A 25,815-nucleotide genomic window follows, 5' to 3' on the forward strand; every position below is an offset into this window, starting at 1 on the left:
GCTGACCTTCGAACCTGGAACATACGGAACATAGCTGGTAGCAGAGCGAGGTTCGTGGAGAGATTTATTCGACGTGGAACGACTAAAGAAAGAGAAAATGCGATCGAAGTGCAGGTACACGAGGACCAAAAACAAGCTCATGATGGTGATGGAAGGAGGGCTGTCGTCAAGCATGCAAGTTATGGAGAGTTTGGATGTATTTTCGGGCGCTAATGAGGACGTGCTTCGAGTCTGTGAGAATTTAGGAAAGTGTTACGAAGATATGAAAGACTCGGGAAATTTAAGTACCCTTTCGAACGAACTGGAAGCAATTGAGGAAGATTTCACAGAACTCGAAGGACTTGTGAGAGGATACTTGAGCAACGCGAGCAATGCATCGGCCAGGGAGCAAACGGAGCGGCTGAAAGAAGAAGTATCCAAGCGAGAAGTAGAGCTTGGTCGAATTGAACAAGAAATCGAGCGAACGTATGCGGAATGCGAGAGACAACTCGGACAAAAACTTGGTAGCGAGAGGCTTCCGATAGGTACCAGACCAAGAAGCGCGGGAAAATGACCACAGTGGCGGCCAAGAACAAGCATCAAAGAAAAAATCGGGAGAATTAAACGAGTGCCTGTCGTCCAAGGAACCGATAAAGGAACAAAATTGTGGTGTTCAAAAACAGCCTGTTGTGTCTTCGTCTACACATGTGCCAATTATTTCGACTGCCGTTGGAGAGATGTCCAGACTGTCTCCGCTTTCGATGGGCGGAGTTGTTTATTCGTCTACTCCGTTTACTCCGTTTTATCCTCCATGTTCAGTGGCATCTATATCTATGCCCGGTTTGGTTGAACAGTACCTTCAGACTCAGCAGCCAACCTTAGTTTTACCTGTTGTTTAGGTTGGAAACTTTGTGAATCGGTCGGATTACTTACCGTTTACCGCAGTAACTGCGTCCTCACCGAGTACTGTGCCTTATGTTTCATCAGCAACACAGCAATTACCTATCAGTGGAGGCCAAGCTCACTTAATGTCCACTGGGAACAGTCAACAGCTTTCGTCCTCAATTTCAGACCAGATCAGTGCTAACTCTGCTTTACTCAAAAGAGTTACCATTCCGAAGTTCTTTGGCCGAAAGAAGAACTATGAAACGTGGAAAGCGGCGTTTTATTCTTGTGTAGATAGTACCAAAGTATCACCTGAGTACAAGCTGTTAAGGTTACGTGAATGCCTTCAAGGGGAAGCCCTCAAAGTAATCGAGCATTTGGGCCATTCTGTTGCTGCCTCGACTAGAGCGGAAATATGGTGGGAAACGTAGAGCTCTCACTCTTCGCCTTGAAGAACTGGATGCCTTTAAGCCATTAAGAGAGGACAATGAGAAAGACCTGGAGAGATTTTCAGAGCTGCTTGATGGAATTGTTGTGAACTTGAAGGATGCTAACCAGGAAGCCGAGCTAGGAAATGGATCATTGTACATTACTCTTCAACGGAAGTTCAACAAAGGCCTTCTCTCTAAGTACAAGCAGTGGATTAGTGACAACCATCGCATTGAGAATGTAGGAACACTGAGAGAGTTTGTTGACAGAGAGTCTGAGTTTTTGACCACAGCTTCTGAGACCATAACAGGTGTCCTTAGTGGGTCCAAGAGAGAGAGAACCTTCCTAGCTGAAGTAGATCCCGAACCTAAGAAGAAACAGGGGAACAAATGCAAGTTGTGTAAAGGATCCCATGGCATGTGGGACTGTGAGAACTTTAAGAAGATGTCTGTAGACATGAGGTGGAATGTCGCTAAGGAGCAGAAATTGTGTTTCAGATGCCTCAGTAATGGACACCGCGGAGAAGCATGCTCTCGGAGCAGAGTTTGTGGGTTAAATGGATGTCGCTTTCACCATCACCGGATGCTTCATGAAGATCCGAAGAAAGAAGAGAAGACCGAGGCAGCAAACGTAGCGGAGAAGTTGATTCATAAAGCACATTGCAAGCTGGTGCCACCGCGGAAGGGGAGTCTGAAGAGAGAACCCACACTATTACTACAGGAACTGGTGCAGTGCCTTCGTCAGGGTTCGTAGCCTTGAGAACAGTTCCTGTCTATGTAACTAATCATCATCGGAGAATCAAAGTGAATGCCCTTCTTGACGACGGAAGTAGTAGGACTTACTTAAATAGTGACATTGCAGCAGAACTTGGTCTCGAAGGTAGACCACATGAACTAACGGTTAACGTATTGAATGAAAATCAAGGAACGTTGGCCACCTCAGTTGTGGAATTCATGATCAGCAGTTCTGATGGAAAGGTGTCCAAACTAGCCTCAGCCTATACAGCCGAGAGAGTGACTGGAAGTATGCAAGTGGTGGACTGGAGTAAACATAAGCACAAGTGGAAGCATCTGAAAGGCATCAAGTTCCCTCAGGTTGGACCAAGACCGATTGTTGATCTTCTAATTGGTGTGGACCGTGCAGACTTGCTGTACTCGTTGGAGGATCTCAGAGGAAAGGCAGGAGAGCCCATAGCAAGACTGACTCCGCTTGGCTGGACGTGTATTGGGGTCCCAGAAGTCCCCACGGAAGAAGTTCAGACAAATCTTACATTTTTTCCTGAATGACATGCATGAATTGAACAGTCTTGTCCGCAGTTACTGGGACATTGATGAACCTAAAGAAACTCTGGTTGTCAGACCGGATGAGAAGCTTGATAGGGACATTGTTGCTAAGTCCTTGACCTTCACTGATGGCCACTATGTTGTTGGCATGCCTTGGAAACAGGATCGACCGTCGTTACCTGACAATTACAGCATGGCCTTGAGTCGTCTACAGTGTACTGAGAAGAAATTGAAGCGGTCCCCAGAACTCGGTGAAGTCTACAAAGCAGTACTGCAGACCTATCAAGAGAAGGGATACATCCACAAAGTCCCACACGAAGAGGTCAAGCCTGATTAACTTTGGTACCTGCTCCATTTCCCAGTCTTGAAGCCTGACAAACCGACCACCAAGACTCGTTTTGTGTTTGACGCGTCAGCGAAATTCAGTGACGTATCTCTGAATGACATTGTACTCCAAGGGCCTAAACTCCAGAAAGACTTGTTTGCGGTACTATTGAGATTTCGCCTCAATCCTGTGGCCCTAATGTGCGACATTCAGGAATGTACCTGCAGATTAAGCTAAGACCTGAAGATCAGCCTTATCATCGCTTCTTGTGGCGAGACTTGCAGTCTGACCGAGAACCTGACGTCTTTGAGTTTGACAGAGTTGTATTCGGAGTGAACTCGTCCCCATTCCAAGCACAGTTTGTTGCTCAAGAACATGCCAGACAACGCCAGTCAGAACTTCCCCTAGCGGGGAAACTGTTTTGGAAAGCACGTACATGGATGACAGCATGGACTCCGTTCCTGATGTCAAGACCGGTGTAGAGTTGTACAGCCAGCTGTCAAGGTTATGGGACTCTGCTGGGATGCATGCCCGGAAATGGCTATCAAACGTGCCAGACGTTTTACTGTCCAATCCAGCTTCAGATTGTGCGACCGAAGTCGACCTCGACAGCGGAGAACTACCCTCTGTTAAGACACTGGGTGTTTTGTGGTGTCCCATGGAGGATGTGTTCAAGTTTCAAGTTAACCTGCCTACCAAGAGCAATGATCATACGAAGCGCAGTTTCCTAAGGAAGATAGCCACGTTGTTTGACCCTCTTGGTTTGCTGTCATCGTACACAATGCGTGCCAAAGTCCTGATTCAAGAGATGTGGGCAAGTAATGTGGACTGGGATGAGCCGGTGGATACAAGACTGTCGTGGAAGGCTACACAGTGGTTTGATGAGCTGTCAGTGCTATCCACCCTTCACATTCCACGATGCCTGAGAAGCAGCACTATAGTAAAAAGCATAACTTTACACACGTTTGTTGACGCATCTCAAGAAGCGTCCGGCGCAGCCTGCTACACCAGACATCTGTATGAAGACGAGTCTGTTTGTTGTTGTCTTGTGGCTTCAAAGTCTCGTGTTGCACCACTCCAAGCTGTAAGCATACCGCGGTTAGAACTGATGGCGGCTGTAGTAGGGCTTAAGCTCAGCGAGACAGTTGGAAAAGTCCTTGCCATTGAGAGTAGTCACCGAAGCTTCTGGTCTGACAGCATGGATGTGCTTTACTGGATTCGCGGATGCAGTCGAAAGTTCAAGCCATTTGTAGCTAATCGCGTCGGAGCAATCCCAATCCAAGCCTTGACAAGTCCAAATCAGTGGAAGTATGTGCCAACCGGACAGAACCCAGCTGATCTACTGACCAGAGGAGAAAGTGTCTCTAAGCTGTTGACAAAAGAGAAAAGGTGGAACGCACCAGCATTCCTAAAGCAGGATTCAACTGAGTGGCCTGAGACTAAAATTGAGGTCAAGAAAGGACCAGACATTGAAGCCCGTAAGCAGTACCAAGAAGCAGAACAAACAGAGGAGCAGACATTCCTTGCTCTGACCAGTGAAGACCGCCTGCAGCCACAAAGATACTCAAGTTGGAGTAAGCTCACCAGAGTTTCCACGAGTGTAGACCGTGACTTTGGTGGACCTTTCATGATCAAACAGGGGAGAGGAAAGACACGCCAGAAGAGATACCTGTGTCTGTTTACTTGCCTAGAGACTAGGGCTGTGCATCTTGAAGTAGCATACAGCCTTGACACTGATTCATTCCGAGATGCATTCTTTCGAATGACGTCACGACTTGGTGTTCCCAAAGATGTTGTTTGTGACAATGGAACTAACTTTGTTGGTGGAAGTAATGAGTTGAAAGAATTAGACGCCTTAGACCAGAACAAGATCCAAGATATAACATCGAGCCACAGAATCAACTGGCACTTTAACCCGCCTGCTGGGCCGCACTTCAGCGGTGTGCATGAAATAATGATCAAAGCGCCAAAGAAAGTCATTTATGCAATCTTGGGTTCTGCGGATATCACCGATGAGGAACTATTAAGTGCAATTGTTGGCGCAGAACGCTTAATTAACTCTCGGCGACTAACCTATCAATCAGCCGACCCATCGGACCTTGTTCCTCTCACCCCAAACCATTCCCTTCATGGGCAAGTAGGAGGAAGATTTGCACAGGACAGTGTTGACACTGAAGACTTCAACCCAAGAAAGAGGTGGCGTCGGATCCAGGAACTTGTTCGCAACTTTTGGCATAGGTGGTTGCGTGAGTGGATTCCGAGTTTGAGCGCAAGAAAGAAGTGACGCAGAGATCAACCTAATTTGAAAGTTGGCGATGTGGTGATTGTAATGTCTACAGAAACTCCGAGAGGAAAATGGCCCCTGGGACGCACCATCAAATTGCTTCCTGGAAAGGACGACCAGGTCCGAGTCGTCGATGTTCAAGTAGTAAAAACGGTGTACAGGAGACCAGTTGTGTAACTTTGCCCATTGGAACAATGTTGAACATTAAGTGACTTACTAGTGAACTGTGAACTTTAACCTCAGAAGTTTTGAAACCGAACCTTTTTTTTTTCATAGTGTTTTTTTGGTTTGTGCAATTTTGTTGATATTGTCTTATCAAGGAAGGGGAGGATGTTCCGCAGAAAGCTTTGTTGTAAATTAGCAATTCCCTGGGGTCCCCCTCATAATAGGAGTTTTGCACGCATGCGCAGTAAGACCTGTTGTTTCGACCACGAGGTTGCGAGTTGTCGGCCATTTTGAAAAGTGTACACGTTTATCTCCTCGGAAATTAAAATGTTGTATGTTCTGAAGACTGAACTTTTTTGCTGACCTTCGAACCTGGGACATACGGAACAACACTACTGGAAAAAAAGACCTGAAAATATTTCAGGCTCTGAACGGGATTCGAACCTACGACCTTTGCGCTACCGATGCAATGCTCTCCCAACTAAACTCTCAAAACCACATGAGAACGGTCGTGTACGGTGGGTTGGTCCTTTATGTTCAGTGGACGTAATACTCGGCTCAAGTATGTGAATTCCATAGTTGTAGATGTCCAACAGTAGCAATTAAAAGTAGAAAAAAACATGGAATAAAAAAACCTTGTCCTTAAGCTGACTTAATCTAAAATGTTTGTTTATATAACAAATTCATAAAAATATTGACAGTTCATTTATGTACTCAGGGTGGTACCCATGATCCTTTTGTATGCAATTAAGCACCTTTATATCGGATTCTGTATAATATGGCACCCATCCTCAAGTGTTAAATAGATCTATAATGCTATGGCGTCGCTGTGCATCAAGGATAATACGAGCACAACGCTTTTGTATTTATATTGTCTTGGTTGCAGCAGCTTGTCCATGTTACGCTGCAATATAATATTTATCACTGCTATTTGTGTTATATTTTTAATCAAGCTAAACTACGATGGCCGAAGACCAAGAGTTTATCAGTGGCTTAATTAAAGCATTACAATAAAGTACGAGTTCTGCTGTTGATAAATAAGCCTTACAATTCTGTTGAGTATGCCTATACGCTTTGTTATCGTCTTACATAAAGAATCAATATAGACATCGAAACTGAGTTGCTGGTCAGGTAAAAGGCCCATCAGCTCAATGTTTTCAACCCTTTCTAATTCACTGCCTTTAAGCTGGATCTCAAGATTGCGATCTTCTTTATTTAAACTTCTCCATAGGCGTGGTCCATCGATTAGTATTGTCTTCATCTCGGAGCAATTAACAGATAGATTGTTGACCATTCATCGACGTTGGCGACCTCTCGGCTGAGAGTGTTCTTTAGCATAACCAGAAGACGCTAGTAGGGTAGTGTAGTCGGCAAACATGTCGATGTGCGTGTGGATATGTAGGGGTAGATCATTGATGAACATCAGAAGAACTGAAGTTGAAAGAGTTGTGAAGTCGCTAGCTAACAAAAAAGCACCTGGCACTGACAAAATACCATCCCGTGTCATAAAGGAATCTGCTTCTGTTACCATTCCATCGATAACCTCTATTATAAACAGTTCATTCAATTGTGGTGTTTTCCCTAGTGTCTGGAAAACGGCTGAGGTATGTCCAATTCTAAAAGAAGGTGATCGCGAAGTAGCGAGTAATAATAGACCGATTTCACTTTTGCCTATTATATCAAAGGTGTGTGAAAAAATTGCATTTGATCAGCTCACATCATATTTGACTGAAAAACAAAGACTTGCATCTAATCAAAGTGGAAACAAGAAGTGGCATTCAACCGAAATTCATTAATATCCTCTACAGACGCAATCTTACGAGCGATTGACCAAACTAAAGCTACAGCAGTAGTGTACCTAGACATGAGCAAGGCCTTCGACAGTATCAAGCATGAAATTTTAATAACGAAACTAAAGAACATTGGCCTCTCCTCATCTGCGTTAACATGGTTTTGTAGCTATATGTCCCAAAGATCTCAGGTAGTTCGCATAAACTCAACGCTTCAGACGCCCTACCCGTTACTTGTGGCGTCCCTCAAGGCAGCGTACTCGGGGCTCTACTGTTTAGTATTTATGTAAATGACCTTCCAGCAATCAGCGAAAGTTGTTCAACCGAATGCTACGTGGATGACACCAACACTGGAAAAGTTGAAAATTTACATGGACATGTCAATTTTAATTTACAGTATGTAAATCTTGATTTACATTCTTTGTAAATTACAATTTACATGTTAGGGTTTTGTAAAATAAAATTACAGGAAATTTACAGCTTTTAGTACAGCATGTAAATGTTCTGTAAATAGTGATTTACATTGTCTTTGTCGACAATGATCATTTGAAGAACATGTAAAAACCTGTAAAATATTTTACGCACTTTTACAGTATCTGCCTTTGTAAAAAACATGTAAATTGCTTTGCTAAACCATGTGAGGAACGTGTAAATAATTCAAGCGAATGCTGTAAAAAGTCTGGAAATGTTATGTTTGTAACCCTGTAAAAACCATGTAAATGAAAAAAGGGGGCCTGTAAGAAACATGTAAAAAACATGTAAATGAAAAAAGGGGGGCTGTAAGAAACATGTAAAAAGCATGTAAACGAAAAAAGGGGGCTTGTAAGAAACATGTAAAAACAATGTAAATGAAAGAAAGGGAGCCTGTAAGAAACATGTAGAAACCATGTAAATGGAAAACCTAGAAGTTGCACGGGTGCGACACCGCACTAATTAAGCTGTCTTCTTGTGAACTTTCCGCGCATCCACAACGACAAAATAAAACTAGAATTGTTACTGCACATGAAGGCGTCCCAAGCTTACGTCTCTAGAAAAGAGAAAAAATAATTCTCGGACACGTACGTATTTATTCATGAAGGACCATGAAAGCGTTACGTGTTGTGTGAGTTCAAGACGGAAAGAGCCCTGGGACCGAGTTTGAACTGACGCGGAGTTAGGTTAGGCAGGGAACCATAAGGGACACCCAACGACCGTTTCCTCTCGAATGCTTTTCAACGCTGTTTTAGGCTATCTGGTGTACTTTCAAAGCTCTATAGGTTAATTTTAGGTTGCGCAAAAAAAAAATTTATCTGTTCGGTTATTCTAGAGGAGCTTGAGTATTCTCGAACTTATTAGGGCTTTTTTGTCCATTTCCCGAAAACGTTAGGTCTTATCGCCTTTCCGAAAATGATAGCTGACTTTTTTTCGGTACCCAAAATGACATTTTTAACAATCCGAAAACAACAAACATTAAACTTCTCATATCGCGAAAGTTCGAGGTCACAGTTGTGCCCCTGAACCGCTGAGAATGAACGAAATATCATCGATTTAGAGCGTTAAATATTCCGAAACATGAACATTCTACAAGTAAGATTAATACAACTAAGTCTGCCCTTGCATGTTCACTGTTTCTGTCTTTTTTGTGTTGTTTTGTTTTGTTTTGTTTTGTTTTGGTGATTTCTACCGTTTTGTGCTTTCATTGTCATCACTGTTATCCCAGTCCCTTTATAAGAGCATACCAGCCTTGTGAGTGCCCGATCTCCAACAAGCAGGAATTAGCGGTCTTCATGTTAGGTACCAGGTTCTCTCGGTTCTCCCGCCATGTTTGACAGTTCGTTGGAACTTGCATCGAACTCGAGCTCTGTTTTAGCGGGCCAAAATCCACTCTACCTTCGCTTCGTCACCGTGCACGGTTTCAAGGCAAAGTTTACCGTTACCCAGAGGTTGAAGATAGCGATTACAGGCAACAAAAACAACAGGTAAGCAAGTTTTGCATAAATTGAACGAGCAGAGTAAAGTAACGTCAAGATACATGTACGTATACATTTCGTTTTGCCTTGGTTGTGAATGTGCCATTATCAAGGAGAAGTTACATTGCTTGTGGAATCGACTTTGGTGATGTTTACCTGCCGTGCATAAAGAGCTTTATTATCTGTTATTATCTGTTCTCGATAACTGAGCATGAGCATGCGACATTTGTTATTGGCTTATATGCACCTCATGATTCTTTCTGATGCGTGCTCTTGTAAGGTTATGTTGCCCTCTGATGTGAATGCTAGTAAGCTAAAATGTAATGTGCCATCTTCAGCAGAGAAATTTCTCTTATGCTAGAGTAAGTATTCTGAAGTTACTCAAGTGTCTACAGTTGTACCTACATGCAAGTTACAATATGCTGTTATACACAACTGTACATGGACATTGCACCCACTGGTGCTGATACTGTAGTAAGTTAAATGTTGTGGTATTTTCTTTCACAAAAAAAAACACTATGATACTTTATAAAGAGGTATACATGTACCTCAAACTGTCTTGAAAACTACACAGGACTTGAAAAAAAGGAAGAGTCACTTGCCCAGGCAGGAAAATCTACTTGTCTTGGATGACACAGTATAGTCAATCAATTATTTCATAACAATCAATAGAAATTAGTCAATGATATCAGAAATCAATAAAAGGATTCGTCATGAGTCATCGATTGTGATCAAATTTTCAATAAGCATTATCAATTTTGCTGATACTAGCTTATCTTTTAAGCAACATTTAATAAGAAAGAAATGAACAAAAGATTGAAAGTGAAATATGAAATCATGAATACAATTGCATAAAAACATTACATTGTATCTCGTAAACAGAATATTTTGCTGGCATACATGTATCAGCGACTATGTTTTGGGGGTTTTTGGTAGTGCCTTTGAAATCTACATAAAAAAGTTACAATCAAACATTGTGTTGAGGGACACAATTTTTCTACAGTTTAGGTGAACAAACAAAGAGAGACCAACTTTCAATTGATTCTCTAATGACTGATAAATTTGGTAAAATCAAACCGATAACTTGAAACTTTTCTAGCATGTGAGTATGAATTTCTTTCAATTGATCAATAGCACTGATAACACTTACATCAATTTCAATTTATTGATTTATATCAATTTATGGATCGATTTCAATTGATTGCCTTACCCTGGGATGACCAGACAGCACTTTAGAGCCCTGTCACAGCTGTACATTTTACTTGTACGAAATTGGGCTCTTACCAAATACATGTAGGTTTCATGTGTCATGCATCTGTTCATGCATCTGTAGCAGGGCAGGAAAAAAAATTGTAAGTCACTGGCCCAGTGGGCCAGTCAATTTCAGTTTTCACTTGCCCCACTTAAATATTAGTTGCCAGTGTGGTGGCCAGTAAGGAAATCAGAGGACAAATGCGAATGAAGTACACTCGGATTCCAAACTAATTCCTGCTTTCAGCCTAATAATTAACTAATCTTTAGGTCTTAAGTTTTGAAATGGAATGACTGGAAATTATCATTTATCAAGCTGGCATTTTTAGTCAGACTCACAAGACTACTGACGCTACATTGTAATTTCACTTGCCCACCGGGCCACTGAACTTCTATTTTCGCTTGCCCAAGAGAAAAATTTACTTGGCCGAGGAAATCAGACCTGGGTTTTTTCTTGCCTTGAGTAGATCACAGATAACATCAAAATGTGGTAAAAACAAAAAATAGTCACATAAGCCATTACCAGAGCGTGGCACAGAATTTGGGAATTTTTCAGGCATGTGTTACTGATGTTTTTACCACATTTTGATGTCTTCTGTGATCTATTACTGAACAGATGCACAACAACATAGAATCTGTCTGATTCGTAATACATAACAAAGAAACAAAAACAAACTTTTATGACATCATCTGTACCTTTGTCCACCAATAGAGCATAAGTGCACGTAAGAAACAATCAAATTGTGCCTGCAAATAACTCGACTTATTATTTAAACATTGTTTGATAGGAGTTTGATTTATTGTGCATGAATATTACAATGTAGGAGATAGTGAACATTGAATAGTTACTGCCACAGATTTTGAGTTTAGTTCTTCTACATCCTCTGACATTCAGTGCCTTCCAATCAGAGATGCAAATTTTTTGTCACACAGTAGCTACAGATGTAGATGTAAGATCTGTTTGATTGATGAATATTCAGGGCTCAAAATAATGGCCAGTCAACGGGCAATGTCTGGCCAGAATGGTGACTTGACCGGCCAAAAACTTCACTCGCCAGTCATGTTGACCAGTCATGTCATGTTGAGACGGTCACGTTGTTCATTCTTGAATAAACAATCAAATCCCTAACTGTAAATCTGAGAGTTTTTATCTCTTTTTTATTATGACCTCTAACGAAAACATACACCAGTGCATACATGTATCTGTTCGAACGGCTAAAGACCATTCGCTTGCTGTTTGTCGTGCATTCAAGATCGATAGGAATGCCATTTGAGTGACTGGGGTTAAATCTGTTCAGAAAAATATTAAGGCAATCTTTAAACGGTCTAGCAGTGACTGGAACAAACAAACTATTTGTGGGTTTAATTTGGCTCACATTATGTGTACTTGATTTTTTCATAAATATCTTGACCAGTCAGAAATGAGACGTGACCGAGCTAAAATTACTTTGGCCGGTCAACATGACCGGCTACAGTCCGATTTCAAATGTCACAGTATAAATTGGAATGATAAGAAACAAAATAATAACTCCAGTGTAAAATTCGCTGATTGATATCATACATAGAATTTGCTGATTCATACTCAGACATAACTTATCTTATTTAACAAAATGTTTTATGTTACTTGTAGGATGAAGTAAAATTGAGAGCGGTCAGTACATGCCTACTCCTTGGCATTGATGCTTGATCAGGAAAAAATCAGCCACTGAGAAGTCTACAGTACCTATGACACTATAAGGGGTCCAACGTCCATTTCTTGAAGGCCCTGGAAATTTTTCGGGCCCACAAAGCCATCTTTAATTGAGCTGTGTCTAAAAACTAAGAGCTGTATATGCCTGAAACTTCTTGTGTGAAGGAAACCTCGGTTCATATTGAGAATAAGCGAATAAAACAGCTCAGTAAGCATAAGATTTCAGATTTTGGTACGGCTTTCTGGGTGCGAAAACTTTTTGGGACCTTCGAGAAATGGGCCCCTGGTGCATTACGGTCTAACATGGTGACCTTCAACACTTTCTGGCATAAATTCAACCACTTTAAACATTATTTTTAATGCTTTGAAGTATCACCTACACTGTACCTGTGTTAGTGAATTAGCATTAAATTTGAATATCTTCGATTGCTAGGTTGATACTTATTGTTCAATACAGCAGCTATAAGATTTCATCATAAAAAGCAAAGGCTATGTTTACATACATGTAGTACCAGAACAATAATTTATTAACTTATGATGTGTTATGGGAACTATGGTACTAGATAGCCCTTTCAATTTCAACAGGTCCCTATCAATTTTTTTTTTTTACAGTACAGTTTTTTTTTTATCACAAAAAGAAAAAGTAAAATTTTGAATATTGTTTACAGGGAATGTTTTGTCAGGGGTCCAAAATGTTTGTCCTGTTTGGATTCCGTACAGTTTTGGAAAAAGATGGAAACTGTGACTTTGTAAACATAGCCTAAAAGATGTCAGAAGCCTTGTTTTATGTTATGCAATGTATATGTATATGTATATGTATATATGTATACATGAATGTTTTTATGATGAATTTAAAATGTCAATCTCTATCTTGTGGTAAATGTTTTTTCTCCCTATTTTCTGTTATTTCAAAAGAACAATTCACTCTATGAAAAAAGTTGATCAATATTTCACACTTACATTGCAGTAATTTTCATAATAAGGTAAAGGTAAAGTCTGCATATGAGCCACGTGGCCCAACAGACTGGAGCTTATCCCGCTTTCTGTAGCAGGAAGCGATTAGGACTATTTCTACTCCCCCTGGATGAGATGCCAGTCCATTACAGGGTTACCCCACCATTAAATTCGCTGGTACCTACTTATACACCTGGGTGGAGAGGCACTGAGAGTAAAGTGTGTTTCCCAACAACACAACAGAATGTACCCGCCTAGGGCTTGAATCCGGACCGCTTGATCAGGAGTTGAGCGCACTACATGTAACTACGAGGCCATCGTGCCTCCCACATTTTTCATAATAGTTATTAAGGCTAATTTAATCCTACATTAATTACTTAGTAAGAAAAAAACAGTTTATTCATTCATTTTATGACAAAGGTATTATCATTATGTTACATTTGACTTTGTGAATTTAGTATATATTTAAGACAGGTATCCATTTGCAAACAATTTTAATTTAGTAATACGCCTAAATTGCAAAATTTTCACTAGTTGTAGCTGACAACAGTATAGTTCTTAATCATTTTATTATTTATGAATTAAATAGAGTTGAATATGACATGATTTTGCACAATCTTGAAAAGGTCTTGAATTTTAGTAGTCTTGAAAAGTGCTTGAATTCGGTTAAAGGAGCTCAGTCATGGTATTAAATATTTTGGCCATGCACAAAATTACATTTAAGTTGTCTTGTTATGGATAGAAAGAAAAGAAAACATGTTTTATTTGTTGCAATGTGTACATTGTAAACCTTATTCATGGCATATAAAAACTATTTGAATTTTAAAAACTATTTGAGTTTGTTCTGATTGCAATAAATGTCTGATTCTGTATAAATTTGCATGTTTTCTACTATTATAATTAAGGTCAACAGATTTGATTACAATAAAACAGTACATTCCATGCATTTTTCTTCGTTATTATTTACAAGGTATTTATCGTACAGGGTTTCTCCCTCCCTTTTTCGATTTACATGTTATTTCCAGGCTCCCTTTTTTGATTTACATGTTATTTACAGGCTCCCTTTTTCAAGTTACAGGTTATTTGCAGGCTCCCTTTTTCAAGTTACAGGTTATTTGCAGGCTCCCTTTTTCAATTTACAGGTTATTTACAGGCTCCCTTTTTCAATTTACAGGTTATTTACAGGCTCCCTTTTTCGATTTACATGTTATTTACAGGCTCCCTTTTTCCATTTACATGTTATTTACAGGCTCCCTTTTACGAGTTACATGTTATTTATGGGCTCATTTTTTCGATTTACATGTTCTTTATGGGCTCATTTTTTGATTTCCATGTTATTTACAGACTCCCTTTTTCGATTTACACGTTATTTACAGGCTCCCCTTTTCGATTTACATGTTATTTACAGGTTCCCTTTTTTGATTTACACGTTATTTACAGGCTCCTGTTTTCATTTTCAATGTTATTTACAGCCTCCATTTTTGTTATTTACATGTTGTTTACAGCCTCCCCTTTTTATTTACATGTTATTTACAGTATTATGGCAGCCTCCCTGTATTAAATTTACATGTTATTTACGGGTTTCCAGGTTGAATCACAAGAAATTTACAGGCTATTTACAGTATTTGCAGGAACAGTTTACATGTTATTTACATGATCTTAGCCCTTTCCTTTGAAACATTTACAGTGTTTTCTTCATCATTTACATGTTTCACTTGAAATATTTACATGTTTTTTACATGAAACCTCCAAAACATGTAAAAGGGGAAAAATCATGTAAATTAATCTTTACAATCTCTTTTTGATTATTTACATGTTAATTACATGTTATTTACATACTCTGTAAATTTTCAACTTTTCCAGTGCAAACTTCTTTTGTCTTTCAACGTTGGTGACGCTGACGAAGCAAAGGACACTATCCAAAAGGATTTACATCTAATGCGTAACTGGTGTTTTGATAATTGTCTTCTGCTCAACCCTGAAAAGACAAAGCTCGTGATCTTTGGCAGCCGCCCGATGATCCCTAGGCTATCTGATTTTAAGCTTTCGCTGCTCGAAAAGGAACTCTTGCCGTCAGAGTCCATTAAAGATCTTGGTGTAACATTCGACCCCACTCTGTCATTTGACAACCACATTTTAGCGACAGTTTCATCCTGTATGAGTAAATTAGCCCAGATTAATCGAGCAAAGCACGCATTTAACTCCGGCCTATTAGTGACTATCATCAACGCACTCGTTTTCAGTAAGTTGTACTATTGCTCTACCGTGTGGTCAAGTACCACTGCTTGTAATGTGCGAAAACTTCAACTCGTTCAGAACTTCGCTGCTCGGGTAATTAGTGGTACATATAAATTTGAGCATATAACTCCATCACTCAAGAATTTGAGGTGGCTTCCCGTAAAAAAAGCAGCTTTACCTCCGAGACGCTGTTTTCGCTTTTAAGCGCATGACGGGCTGCGCCCCGACCTATCTGACATCACAATTTGTCAAAAGGCAACAAATATCAAGCAGAACCACAAGAAACTCACAACAACTGAATATTCCCCTGTGCAAAACCACTGCTGGTCAGAGATCTTTTTATTACAGAATAGTAAAACTATGGAACTCTTTAGACAAAGACTTAAAACTATGCGAGAGTCATGCAAATTTTAAGAAAACTCTGAAGACAAAGCTTCTCAGTGAGTTCTTAAATTAAATTTTTCTCATTTCTTTTATTTTTCTTCCTTTCTATTTTTTTTATATAATTAGTGTACTTCATACATAATATATAACTAGTGTACTTTGTACTTATCTCACCTCATGTATTATATTGTTCACTGAAAAACCTTTTAAGGAGTGTACTATAAAATTTTATCTTATCTTTATCTTTACCCAATATGGAACCCTGGGGCACACCCGCTGTAATCAGTCCTAAAAGTCGATATCTGTCCTTTAAATGAAACCAATTGAGTACGTTCGGTTAAGTATGACTGGTCATGAACCAGCTCCTATCTACAATCGTGGGCAAAAGTCTTTGGGACACTTACGTAATTTAATGAATTATCTGTGTTTTACTACTGAAGTTTGAAAAAAGCGCTGCTTTCCTTTTAAAAACGCGTTGCTCTTCCCCCTCCCCACCCAATACAATGTTGAAAATCAGAAGAAATTGCAGGTAGTAGTTTTCAACATTGTATGGTGGAATGGGAGGCCAGGTTAGGCAGGTGAAGTTGTATTCGCGTCTGGCGTGTGTCCAAAAGTGCAAATTTGTCCCGAGACTTTTGTCCATGATGGTAGTTTATAGGCTTGAAGCATTCTGAGCAGAATCACATGATCAACCATTTCAAAAGCCTTTTTTTAATCTACAAGAACCATACCATTGACGCGGTTTCTATCTAGATTAAATAGCAAACTGTCAACTATATATGCAAGCGCCATTTCTGTGCTGTACTGCTTTCTGAATCCAGACTGGTTCTTATAAATAAGGCCATGAACATCGAGATATTCGAACAAATGATCATGCACGTGGCGTTCAATGATTTTTGTACGGCACCGGAATTAGTGAAATGGCCTATAGTTGTTGACATCATCCACATTGCAAGTATGGTATAAAGAGCAGTCACGCTGGCTTTTTTCCAACTACAGGGAAACGATCCTGATGAGAGGGACAGGTTAATGAGCTTCGCTATAGAGGGCGCAAGTTCCGTTATGCCATATTGCAATGGAAAGATAAACGTAACTGGTTCGAGTGGCCTTATTAACGGAGTAAAATTGTACAGGATTATACAGGTTGAGATTTCAGAATGAGGCTGTTGGCCGTGTTAACGGGGTGGCTGGACTGACGGAATTTTCTTCTAAGAAAATGTAAGGGCGTTTCGCTGGGATAAAAAAACACTGGCCGTAATCACGAGGTGACCATATTAACGAGGTGATCGTGAGGCGGAGTTCCACTGTAGTGTTCACCTGTCAAATAGCCTGAAATGTCAGTCATCTCCCGCCCTTGGCTGAGGACGGGAGATGAAAGTATAGCTGTTGGAAAAGTGCTGGAAAGCCAGCAGCCTCCTTAACCAGAAAAATCTGGAAATTCCAGAAGGAAAATAAAATAAGACAGTGGCCAAATCTGAGTGAGAAATTTTCGAAATTTAGGTTAACTTTGGAAATCGTCGGAACAGCGGTTTTAGCGTCCCTAACAGCTGTCTCTGGTTTAGCCAAAATTCAGTCTAAATAGCTTTACGTCACAGCCAAAAACTAATCACTTGTTTAATAGTGTTACCACCCATTTCGTAACATAAAATGTTGGAGTAATTAAATATGCGTTTTTAAAAGTTAAGTGAGTTGTATTCATCTTTATGGAAAACTTTTTCGGTGTCCGTTGTATTATTTTCCTGTCACTTCCCCAGTAAGTCTAACATGTTGTTAACTTGTTTTAATCGCGCGCGCATTACCCCATTGCAAGTACATGTTTGCGGTTGGATTTCAGCACAATTTGCCACGGAAAACAGCTAGTTTTTCAGATGGAAGCCGTTAATGGTTTGTGGTCAGCAATATGCCGCTATTCTGGTATTCCTGGTTTAAGTGGAGCCTCATTAACTTGATTTGGTTACAGTAGGTTGATTCAACCCTACCGCGCGCGTGTCGTGTAAACAAAGCCTTTCGTGATGCGCAAAACGTGTGCGCACTAACAAAACGTATCTCCTCAGTTTTTAGCTCTGCTGGGCTCCTCCCAGCGAGAGATGAGCCAGGAATATTATCCTCACAAAGCAAAACAGACATGTCAACCCAATCACTTCTCTGGTCATCTGTAATTTTTATCCTACAACGCCTCGTTTTCGCGTTTGACCGCTCGCTCGCCCCAGGAGGGCCGGTATTCGATAATACAGTTTATGAGTCACTAAAGTTTGCGTGTTTTTGACCAGACGTGGGCCGAAATGAATTTGTGATTTTTTGGCGGGTTTAAAAACTATTTAAGAAAAAAACCCACCACGTTTCTAGGCTTACCATAGGCTAGACCATCTCCGGGCGAAATATGAAAAATTTTGATTTTTTATCATGTGCCACATATTTCCGATATATGGCTTGGTCTTAGTAGACATTCCCTCTTAAGATGCATTAATTTGATGCCATTCTTTTTAAATCGCCTTTATAAAGTGCATCGATCGTTAATTTCCTACAATAAGGTAGTTTACTTTTCTCATTCGCGTAAAATGTCATTTCATGACCTGATTTATCAAAGCGGCAAACTTCGATTTGGCTATTTAGGTTCCCCTGGGAGATTACCAAGACCCTATATACGACCGTTGCATGGAAATCTTGCTCTCTCGGAAGTCTTCTCTACTCGACGGTATAATTAAAGCGAGTTTCTCTACCCACCGTCCCTTCAGCGACAGCGACGCTAGCATATCTCTTCTCCCAGTCTCAATCTTAGTTTCATTTAAGCTGCGTTTCTTTTAGTTGAAGTTTCGGCAATGTGAACATCTTCTGAACAATCCAAACCCTACTTCGGTCCCCTGATTTTTACCAAGCTAAGATTAAACCAAAACTCAATTGAGTATTTTGACTTTGTTTGCCTACATTTTTATTAATTCGAACAAGCGGATTTTTCGTTGAAAATTGCAGAAACTAGATGAAACTTTTTCGTTCCACTAACAACAACAACGTTATTTGTACTCATTCAGCTAGAAATTGAATGAACAAAAATAAGTTTAAAATAAAAAGAGTACATGGCTGCCAGAAATAACCCTAATGGGCTAAAAAGACTGGGCAGCCATTCTTAGTGATTTAAACAATTATTCGCCCAACTGATTGAACTTTATAGTAAATCACAAATACAACATGTCCTAGCGCCCAAGTTGTTGTCGATATGTTATAAAAGAATTTGTTCATGCTTTTAGCTGTGCGTATATCGAGTTATGGATGTACTTGGGAAGTTTAGAGAACACTGAAGAAGCTAGAGCTACTCTCGGCCGCACCTCGTGGAACTTCAGCACTCTCTCTCTTGTCTCCAAACTTCCCGCGTTCATCCATAACTCGATATACGCACGCAAAGCATGAACCAGTTCTTTAAGAGGCCATTTCCGAGTTTCTCTGTGCCTCTGTTTCAAAATGAGTCTTCGTGCAAAGCCTTTGATGCGAAAATGAGTTTGATTTGCATGAAAATGAACCTGCAGGCGGAACTCATTTCCATGAGTTATGAGTACATTACCAGGCCATCGTAATCTGCGATTTTAATCCCTTTTTATCCTGGGCTTTTTGTCCCTTTTTGAGTGTGAACCGGATGGAATGGGGTCGGGTGTTGGTGCACCCCGCTTTCTTTGTCCAGAAATCTTGACTTAACAATTACACTTACACATCTTGAAAAGCATTTAAATTTGTTGAAGAAGAGTGAATCTTTTGACTTAAAATATCTATAAAAATCCAACATCATTCAAAAACAGAAATTTAAATAATAAAGTGTATTATCGTTTGTCTCACGATGTAGCCACTTGAGATGTAGATCGCGACGTTTCGACTGCTTACTGCTAGTCTTCTTCAGGCGATAAGGTCGACTGATTGCACGGTATCATTTATATCACAAAGGTCGGCTGTGATTGGTGCATTTCGATCCTCCTATTGTTCCATTATTCCGGCGAGTAGCTGTTCCCTCAGTGGTCCGCTTTTGTACCGTTCTCCCGTTGTTGTGTTTCTTGATCGTGGGTATCCATGCTTCAGGAATTTCAATTCCACTATCCCTGTTGATGTTGTTAGGGTGAAGTCTTATGTGAATAGCTTCCTTGACCCTACGTGTGTACCAGTGAGGATCTCGATCAATAAACTTGACCTCATTCCAGATAGGATAGTGGCCGGTCTCGTGGGTGTGTTCAGAAATGGCGGAGGTCTGGGTTCGGGCGAGTCGTATATCCCTGTCGTGTTCTTTGATCCTCTCCTGCATAGATCTCCCTGTTTCCCCGATGTAGACTTTACCGCACTCACAGGGAATCCTGTAGACAACACCATCTTGTTTAGCCGGGTCGACGGTGTCCTTTGGTCGCACTAAGTGTGACCGAAGTGTCGTGTCGGACTTAAAGACGGTGCGAATGCCTTGTTGTTCTAGGCAGCGGCGGAGAGACTCCGAAACTCCTTGGACATAAGGTAAAACGGCGGTGGATTTAAATTCCGCGACAGGCTCTCTTCTTGGGGTTGTTCGTGCCTTTGTGATCTTCTGTACAAATGAGGAGGGATATCCGTTAGAAACAAGTACAGATGACAGATGTTTCTTCTCTCCAGCGATTACTGATGGTTTGGTGACGAGACGTTTAGCCCGGTCGTACAGACACTTCACAATACCGCGCTTTACTGAACGAGGGTGGTGTGAATCATACGCTAGGTACTGATCAGTATGTGTTGGTTTCCTGTAGACACTGGTGGTAAGGCGGCCATCAGGTTCTCTGTAAACTGACGTGTCGAGAAAGGCGATCTTGTTGTCGTTCTCGATCTCCATGGTGAAACGGATTGATGGTTGTTGACTGTTCAGGTGTTGCAGGAAGACGTCAACTCTATCCCGATCCAGGATGGTGAAAGTATCATCTACGTAGCGTTTCCAGATCTTAGGCTTGCAAGGTGCGGACTCTATTGCTTGTTCTTCAAATATCTCCATGTAGAGATTAGCAATAACCGCGGATACAGGGCTCCCCATGGCTGTGCCGTCTCGTTGTTCGTAAATCGATCCGTTGTACTGGAAGTACGTAGATCTTAATACGAAATTCAAGAGGTCCGCGATTTGAACTGGTGTAAGTGTCGTGCGGTCAGCCAGGCCTGCGTCGTTCTCCATTTTTTGTAGCGCGGCTTGTACGGCGCCCTCGATCGGTACGTTGGTAAACAGTGACTCTACGTCGAAAGACACCATGATCTCGTGGTCCTGGATCTCTTCACTGGCGATGGTGGAGGCGAAGTCAGTTGAGTTCTTCACTGTGAAGTTCGAGTTACCTGCAAGAGGAGATAATACGTTAGCCAAGAAAGCAGACAGGTCGTATGCAAAGGTGTTGACACACGACACAATTGGCCTAAGCGGTGTGTCGGCCTTGTGGATCTTCGGCAAACCATAGATCCTAGGTGGTTGTTTGTGTCGAGGTCTGATCTTATTATAAACCGCCTCTGATATGTGTCCACTCCGTTTCAGGGTTAGCAGCTTCTCAGATAGCTTCCGGCTCAAGCGGTCTGTCGGATCTTTGTTGAGCAGCTGGTACGGTCCGGAATCAATTAGCGCTGACATTTTTGCGTGGTATGCGTCAGCGTCCAGGATTACGCTAGCGCGTCCTTTGTCGGCCGGAAGGACCATGATTGAGTTGTCCTCTTTTAAGCTTTTAAGAGCCTCCTGCTGTTCCTTCGTGATGTTGGGCGTGGGTGGTTGTGCCTGTTGAAGGATGGTGTTGACGGATCTCCTGACTGTGTCTGCTCGCTCCGCATCTAGTGGCCTGACTGCTGACTCAATTTTGGCGATGATCTCGGTGGCTGGGACGTTCGTAGGAGTCACGGCGAAATTTAGACCTTTCTTCAGTAGGGACACCTCAGCTTCGTTAAGGGTCCTGGATGACAAGTTGATAACCCACTTTGTTTTGTCAACAAAAGTTGTAGGAGAAACAGAAGACTGTTTCTCTCGCAAAAGTTTCTCAAACTTGCGCTGTTGACGCAATGTCAGCGCTAATTGATTCCGGACCGTACCAGCTGCTCAACAAAGATCCGACAGACCGCTTGAGCCGGAAGCTATCTGAGAAGCTGCTAACCCTGAAACGGAGTGGACACATATCAGAGGCGGTTTATAATAAGATCAGACCTCGACACAAACAACCACCTAGGATCTATGGTTTGCCGAAGATCCACAAGGCCGACACACCGCTTAGGCCAATTGTGTCGTGTGTCAACACCTTTGCATACGACCTGTCTGCTTTCTTGGCTAACGTATTATCTCCTCTTGCAGGTAACTCGAACTTCACAGTGAAGAACTCAACTGACTTCGCCTCCACCATCGCCAGTGAAGAGATCCAGGACCACGAGATCATGGTGTCTTTCGACGTAGAGTCACTGTTTACCAACGTACCGATCGAGGGCGCCGTACAAGCCGCGCTACAAAAAATGGAGAACGACGCAGGCCTGGCTGACCGCACGACACTTACACCAGTTCAAATCGCGGACCTCTTGAATTTCGTATTAAGATCTACGTACTTCCAGTACAACGGATCGATTTACGAACAACGAGACGGCACAGCCATGGGGAGCCCTGTATCCGCGGTTATTGCTAATCTCTACATGGAGATATTTGAAGAACAAGCAATAGAGTCCGCACCTTGCAAGCCTAAGATCTGGAAACGCTACGTAGATGATACTTTCACCATCCTGGATCGGGATAGAGTTGACGTCTTCCTGCAACACCTGAACAGTCAACAACCATCAATCCGTTTCACCATGGAGATCGAGAACGACAACAAGATCGCCTTTCTCGACACGTCAGTTTACAGAGAACCTGATGGCCGCCTTACCACCAGTGTCTACAGGAAACCAACACATACTGATCAGTACCTAGCGTATGATTCACACCACCCTCGTTCAGTAAAGCGCGGTATTGTGAAGTGTCTGTACGACCGGGCTAAACGTCTCGTCACCAAACCATCAGTAATCGCTGGAGAGAAGAAACATCTGTCATCTGTACTTGTTTCTAACGGATATCCCTCCTCATTTGTACAGAAGATCACAAAGGCACGAACAACCCCAAGAAGAGAGCCTGTCGCGGAATTTAAATCCACCGCCGTTTTACCTTATGTCCAAGGAGTTTCGGAGTCTCTCCGCCGCTGCCTAGAACAACAAGGCATTCGCACCGTCTTTAAGTCCGACACGACACTTCGGTCACACTTAGTGCGACCAAAGGACACCGTCGACCCGGCTAAACAAGATGGTGTTGTCTACAGGATTCCCTGTGAGTGCGGTAAAGTCTACATCGGGGAAACAGGGAGATCTATGCAGGAGAGGATCAAAGAACACGACAGGGATATACGACTCGCCCGAACCCAGACCTCCGCCATTTCTGAACACACCCACGAGACCGGCCACTATCCTATCTGGAATGAGGTCAAGTTTATTGATCGAGATCCTCACTGGTACACACGTAGGGTCAAGGAAGCTATTCACATAAGACTTCACCCTAACAACATCAACAGGGATAGTGGAATTGAAATTCCTGAAGCATGGATACCCACGATCAAGAAACACAACAACGGGAGAACGGTACAAAAGCGGACCACTGAGGGAACAGCTACTCGCCGGAATAATGGAACAATAGGAGGATCGAAATGCACCAATCACAGCCGACCTTTGTGATATAAATGATACCGTGCAATCAGTCGACCTTATCGCCTGAAGAAGACTAGCAGTAAGCAGTCGAAACGTCGCGATCTACATCTCAAGTGACTACATCGTGAGACAAACGATAATACACTTTATTATTGCATCTACCACGATGAATAACAACAACCTTTTCCTCGACAGAAATTTAAACTCTGAAAAACACCAAATTTCGACGAAGGCTTTTCGAAAATACAGTTACTGTAAAAATTCCATGTCACGTGAACAGACTATTGAGATACCAATGCAATAGATATATCTATATCTAGTCTTTAAAGAAATAATTCCTTTTTCAGAGTTAAATTCATGGCACGCTTTTTGGCCGTTACTAGAATTACCATTAAAACGAAAGTTAAACTCCAGTGCGAGGCTAGGGAAAAGGGCAGGCAGACAGTCACTTTCATGGATTGAAAAAGTTGGCCAAGCAAGCCTGTACACTTTACAATAACAAGGGGCAAGGGAGGGAAATTAAAGCCGGTTAAATCGAACACGTGATCAGATCGATTTCTCGCAGCATTCTAACAGTTCTACATCGTAGACTCGGTAATACTTCCCCTACGCTTCCCTCGTCCACAGTAAAATTTATATTATTGTTATTATTACAAAAAACCGAAATGAAAAAGATGAAAACAGCTATGCCTAATAATTACTTCGCACAGAAGTCGAAATGAAAATTTCAAAGCATTAACTTTTTTAGAAGCAGCTGAAAGGAAGTCGAAACGAAATTAGCGTCCTCTAAGTTGGGTCCGTTATCTGTCGAATAATCAATAGGATGACAAGATGATTAAAAACTGGTGCAGTGACTGTCAACATGAGCGGGGTTTAGAACGTCAGAAAGCAGCAAATATTGGGCAAGAAATACGTGTTGACTAGTTAACTCCTAAAGTGACTATTGCGGTATTTTGAGGTATTATCAAGTCGGGTGTATTTAAATTTTCCTCAGAAATGTTATAACTGAGAGGGATTTGCCAATCATTTACAATAGGCCTTCTCTCTGCACCTTAGCCAAAAATAATTGTTGTGCGAATGTTTTTAAAGTTGCTTTGAGTTAGCGTTAGGCATTAATGCAAAACAAGGACTATTTTAACCTTAATTTAAAAAAATATATTATAGTTAAAATAATGACCTTTATTAAAAGGATGGAGGTCTTTGGTCGTGTATGAAATAAAAAGAGGACAAAAGAAATTGGAAGACAATTCACCTGGACTACTGAAAGGATCTGGGCAAACATCATTGATACCGAACAAAAAACAAATTCTTAGAACGTTAAAAACCACAAAATCCTGAAAAAAAAAGAAGGCACCGGCCTTTCATAAACATAGTAGAATAGGTCTGCTGATCAATGTTATAGGACTGAACTTGATTTTTATATTTCGTGCTCCGCCAGCAAGTTTTAGTTACGTTAGTAGCTTGATGTTTATTTCTTGGTTCCAGACTGTTAAGCCAACTGTTATTCAACGGCATAGCATATTGACAGTTTGTTTACACGAAGATATTTAGTTCAGAATTAATGCAATTTTACTGCTCTCCCGTTTTGGAGGTAGAATCAACTTCCCGACAATGCTGGTTGTTGTTTTTTTTTTTTGTTCTGGTTTTTTTTTAGCAACGCAGTTTAGAGAGTCTTTAGACATATTTCATGGTATATTACCATAAATATCACCTCTTGCATGTTTAGTGCAAAGTTCTTATGCGGAAAATTCAGTTTGAAGCGTGATGTTTGTCTTTTTGTCACAGACAGATGAAAAGCGAGACGAACAAATATTCAACTAATTACTATTTAACGCCAGAGCATTTTGACATATTAATGACATTAATTCTTCTACTAACTTACGCAATATGAGTTTTAACTTCTAGTTTGCAGAGACTGTTCTTCATTAGCACTGAGACCAATCGCTAAAGCCCAGGTCAAACGGCGCATGATATTTGATGATATTTGATGATAGTCGGTGAAAGTTCAGGGAAAATCATTCAACTATCATCGACTATCATACGCCGTTTCCCGACCAGGGCTTAAGAAGTTCCTTCTTGACAAGGTAGGCTCATGACATTATAAACTTTTTTGCTGATTCTTTTTATTACATTGTGATAGTCAAACCATTTGGCCCAGTCAGTTAGGATGGTTGCTGCGTTAAAAACATCGTATTAAATTCAAAGTAGAAACCGAGAGAAAGTCAATTGCATTCACTTTTGAGTTAATTCGTTTCTACTCTTTCTTTTTTTCTTTCAATACTATTAAAGCAGGTAGTGGCAATATACCAGTAAAAAAACAAGTCCTATGAATTAAAAGCGGCCCATGTTAAAAACATCACACTTAGTGAAACGCGTATCCTCTGCATTACAGTTATTTTACTGTTTTGGAGAACTCCTTGAGTTTACGTCTTGCTTAACTGTCCAATGTCTGAAAACAAAACCGGGAATTCGAATGGCAAGTCTCCTGTGATCTGTTGGTAAGAGCAAATATTTTATGCAGTTCTTTACAAAAAT

The 25,815-nt window shown here is 41.1% G+C and overlaps 1 protein-coding gene and 1 long non-coding RNA gene across 2 annotated transcripts; both read left to right on the plus strand.

The window, feature by feature from the left end:
* Positions 1-3,337: 3,337 nt before the first annotated feature.
* Positions 3,338-5,185, plus strand: LOC149097917 (uncharacterized). The gene has a single exon (XM_089277997.1). It carries the CDS (start codon positions 3,338-3,340, stop codon positions 5,183-5,185), a length of 1,848 nt encoding a protein of 615 aa, XP_089134123.1.
* Positions 5,186-8,758: 3,573 nt separating this feature from the next.
* On the plus strand, positions 8,759-13,930 carry LOC149097918 (uncharacterized). Its single transcript, XR_016203777.1, has 2 exons — positions 8,759-9,098; positions 11,971-13,930. It is a non-coding gene; the product is annotated as an uncharacterized LOC149097918 (long non-coding RNA).
* Positions 13,931-25,815: the final 11,885 nt, after the last annotated feature.

This window comes from Orbicella faveolata, unplaced genomic scaffold (assembly GCF_042242905.1).
Source record: "Orbicella faveolata isolate gen_17 unplaced genomic scaffold, um_ofav_v1 contig_46, whole genome shotgun sequence".
In the NCBI taxonomy this organism is placed as follows: domain Eukaryota; kingdom Metazoa; phylum Cnidaria; class Anthozoa; order Scleractinia; family Merulinidae; genus Orbicella; species Orbicella faveolata.